The sequence below is a fragment of the Trachemys scripta genome, chromosome 13 (assembly GCF_013100865.1).
Source record: "Trachemys scripta elegans isolate TJP31775 chromosome 13, CAS_Tse_1.0, whole genome shotgun sequence".
In the NCBI taxonomy this organism is placed as follows: domain Eukaryota; kingdom Metazoa; phylum Chordata; order Testudines; family Emydidae; genus Trachemys; species Trachemys scripta.
The window spans coordinates 43617036-43621347 of record NC_048310.1 but is presented as its reverse complement, the minus strand read 5'-3'; the positions used below and the strand labels follow the sequence as shown (position 1 = coordinate 43621347).

General features: G+C 53.2%; 1 protein-coding gene across 1 annotated transcript in view; it reads right to left on the bottom strand.

Annotated features, from left to right (window-relative positions):
• The window catches only part of LRRC29 (leucine rich repeat containing 29), a gene marked incomplete at its 5' end in the record, with an annotated part of 6093 nt that extends 5416 nt beyond the window's left edge, over positions 1-677 (bottom strand). The window contains 1 exon segment of the mRNA XM_034788160.1: positions 576-677. Coding sequence (XP_034644051.1) covers positions 576-677 — 102 coding nt within the window.
• Positions 678-4312: the final 3635 nt, after the last annotated feature.

Sequence of the window (4312 nt, the reverse complement as noted above, 5' to 3'; positions counted from 1 at the left end):
CCCAGGGAGTGACCATAGGAGTGCAAGCCTGTGCACTGCCCGAGAGCTGGTGGGGGGTGGGGGAAGAGGGGAACTGCAGAGTGAGACGGGGGGGGGGGGACTGAGTGCTGCAGTGAGCTGAGGGGGTGGGGGGCGGGGGACTGCATTCAGGTATGTGCTTGGCCTGGCTCTGTAACTCTCCTGTGCTGTCTAAGAGTAAAGAGGGGGTGTTAAGAAGTTCCTTGCAAAGCCACTGCCCTTGTTTTAACAGCCACCTGGTGCCCAGGGATTGAACTGCCACCCAGAGAGCCTACAGGTGGGGGAATGTGCCGAGTGGCTGCAGAGGCTTGGGAACAATCAGCACTAGCTTTGGGGCCTGGGGCAGTTGGCTGTGGGAGTCCTTCGTTCCAGGAAGGGGGCCACATGACAGGTCTTGCCCTACAAGTCCTGCCGCTTGAAGCAGGGACTGGACTCGGCTCAGAGCCGGCTGCCTGGGCACATGTGGGATCCAAAGGTGGGGGCCAATTAACACAGGGACTCAGCAGGACTGGGCCAGTGGGCATGCCGTCGCCACATGGATGAGGGGTGGGCTTTACCTGCCGCAGGGAGTCCTGGGCTGCAAAGTACCAGGTGTGATTCACCAGGGAGGCCTCCTTCCTGTCGGCAATGGGCAAGAAGCTGAGGATGTAGGTGATGACCTGGGAAGAGAATGGGAGACGCATGGGGAAGGGCCCCAGAGCAGGACTTGCGCAGCACAGAGGAATTAGGGCATTTGCTGGGGAAGCCGTGATTGGAGAAGAACAGCAGTGCCTGACTTGCTCCCGTTTCTGAGACGCTGCTGTACCGTCTTCTTTAAAATAAGAACACAGCGTAACTGACGCCGTGATGTCTGCCTGTGTCTGCAGCCAGCCTGAAGCAATAGCTCAGAGGTGCGAACTACCTTCTTTGTGTGGATGATGTGAGCTCTGAAATGCTAATCTAACGTCAGCATGGTGAACTGTCTCACTCCAGACGATTTCAGCGGAAACTTCCAGCTCACGTTTGTATCGCACAATCCCAAAGTGCCTCTCCCTCCTTCCCAGGAGGCAAAAGCCCCAGCTGTTCCCGCCTCTGGTGCCAGCTTCCCCCAGACAACTTCCACAATGTCATGCTATATGGTTAACACAAAACTCTGAGTATGCTGTCAACTTAGAGACAGCGCAAAATCAAATGATCAAATTCAACAACCCAGAGACGCTGCACTGGTTCCATGATTCATTGTCCTGTTTAATGAATCAATAGACCACCTTCCTGTTTTAATTTCTCTGAAGCTTCGGCCCAATTCCCAGGCTGCTGCATGGGAGGGCGGAAGAATTCAGATCAAGTTTGCCATGCACATGGCCCTGAGGAGAAATGCGGATTACCTCACCCCACCCTGAAGTGTGACCACTTCTGTGGTGGGACACAGCAGCTGGGCATGCACAGAGATGCTCCCCAAGCATTTAGGACAGGAAGTGAGGAATGCTTTATCCTAGTATGCTTGCAGGCACAGTTCCCAACCTCCTTTGCACCCTGTAATATTTCATGTCCACTTTGGCCAGGTGCTGTCTCAAGGGTGGGCACTAACTGACAGGACTGGAGGAATACTCCGCACATTTATAGTGGGAGCAAGGCCAGCTGGGATTAGGATTTTGTTTGGCTCCAGCAGAGAAGTTGTAGTTACTGAGTCTGAAACATCCGTGTTGTTTTCATTCCTTGATCAGACCCTCGTGACTCCACACTAAAGGACAGAGAGGCCTAAGAGTGGTCAGAAAAGCCTAAGTAAAAACAGCGTGGCCTGCTTACAGGACGAACAAACCTACGTGGCCTGGGATGGATTTGGAGCTCCCTGTTTNGGACAAGCAAAGGTTAAGACATGGTCCATCCTGGCCAAGCCAGTGTTCACCCAGCCATGCTGCCTGGAATCCTTTTCTGGCCCTCTCCCTCTGTCACCTTTGTCAGTCCCAGGTGAGAGCTGCTGAGTCTCTCCAAAAGCCAGCTCTGATCCCCCTCCTGCCAACCCATGCTGAGGTGAGGTCACATGTTCCACCTGCCAGAGATGCCACCTCGGGCCTCCCATTGTCATTCTAGATCCTCCACTGATATGGGTCAACTTCAGCCAGTCCTTTAACGCCCCATTCATCCCACCCCTGTGACACACACACCTCACGCTCCTGCTCTGCCCTAGGTGTAGAGTTAACCCTTTTGCACCACGGGGTGGCAATCCCGCGCTCAGTAAGTTACTGCCATGCATATCCTTCATACAGATATTACAGACCAGTCCCACTTTGCCACACCTGAGCACTGCAGCAGGCCAGGCCGCTGAGCTAGTTCAATAGCAGCATTGTCAGAAATGCCCTAGGAAGAGGGGGTGGGCAAGAGCCCCTCACGTGGCTGTTCCAGCCTGACTGCCGGCAGAGCTCACCAAACTGCCAAACCCAGGAAACTGCCAAGCAAGGCCTTTGGCTGTCTCTAAGGACAGGGGGCGTGCTGGGGGGAAATGTTATGGGGAACAGTCTGTCCCCCCACAGGTAAGGACTCTAGACCTGTAGACTTTTGTTGTTGTAAAATCCCTTTTTCTCTTATGCTCTGCTTGGATCTTGAGGTCACACGAACACTGCTTTGGTCTGAGAGAAGGCTGTCTGGTCACTAGCTTCCCAAGGGAAGACCCACAAGTGCCGAACCCCATCACACCGGCAGGGTGAGCATGGTCAGTCCACAGGGGCCTGCCGCCCAGGGCCTGGTCTACGAGTGACAGTATCATCACCAAGTCCCACAGGGGATCAAAGGCATTGAGGGAAGCTGACGGAGGGCAGGTAATAAAGGCAGATAAGCAGTCTGGAGAATTCTAGTGAAGCAGTTCTGCCAGTCTATTGCTTGTTACTGTTAGGTACTTTGGACTCTGGATCATAGCAGAGCTGTACGTTAGCTCCTCTTATCAGCAAAGGGTGTTTCCACAGCAGCACTATATGCACTGTACAGAAGACGGCTGAATACTTTATGTGCTTTTCAAACTTACACCAACCTCTTGATGCAAAGGTTTCTCACATAGAGCCACGTCCTGCAGCCGGCGGAGCACTCTCAGCTCCCACTGAAGTCAAAGTTATCCCAGTGAAATCAAAAGGAAACTGACGATGCTCAACACCCAATAGAAGGCATGCAGCACCTTGCAGGATTGGCTCTTTACTGTGACAAGGAACATTTGCTCTCCCTTGGATGATTGAAATATACCTAGTGTTACACACAAAAGTGCTTCCATTGATGGTTGGGTGGCTAAGGAACCAGACAGACAGACCTGGCATTCTCAGGGCTAAGCACCAGGATCTATCACCAGATGCCAGGGCAGGTGAAAGTGCTGGCACAAAGCTGAGCACCCCTGTGGAGAGAGGGGTGCTGTCAGGAGCAGAGTGCCAGCTCCGTTTCACAGCTCCCTTCATTGGTAGAACTCCTACAGTCCCCCCTCATGTCCACAACCAACAAACATAAGAATGGCCATGCTGGGTCAGACCAACGGTAAGTTTGGACCACAGAGGAGGGTGTCTCAGGACTTCTCCTTAGTTCAAAGATCTGCACCTCTCGAGGTACCGTGGCTAAAGATTCCTTGGTTCAGCCTGTGTTCCCTGCTTTCCCGTCACATTGTCCCCGAAGGGGTTAAACTAGAAGCCAGACTACCCACAGCTAAGGTGGGGCTCAGGGGCTGCGTGTGTATAGAGTTTTATGTTTCCTAATATAAACGAGGCTCTTTACAAGAAAAAAGCCAAGGAGAGAGGTGCTGGCTGATTTGGAGTTTTAGTAATGGGAATCCTGGGGGACTCAGGAGATCTCAGGGATGAGGGGGGCAGCATCCCACATCCCAACAAGGGCCTCAGCCAGGAGGTCTGAGCCCAGGAGGGTAAGCTGTCTGGGCTAGAAGCAGAGCCAGCCGGCTGGGAAGCATGTGGGACCCTGCTCGCAAGAGACCTAGTGATCATAGAGAAGGGCCCTGTGCCAGGTTATAACATTGTCTTCTCCAAGTGAACAACTTACAGTTGGCTGTGAACATCAGCATCCCTTCAAGCACTGCACTTGGAGTGTTTTTATTGCAGGCTGTGGCCACAGAGGCATACACATCCATCCTATAACGTGTGGTAAAGGTGTGATGAGCCCTAAAGAACCACTGCCCTCTCTGAAGCCATGAGGGAGCAGCATCTCTGGTGGAGTGAGTCCCTGTCCCTGGAGAGCAGGGCCGACACTGGTCACACAGACACCAGCAATAACATTCTAGTAGCCCATTTAGATGACGCAGGCTGGGCCCTGCTACCAACCTAGAGCCCAA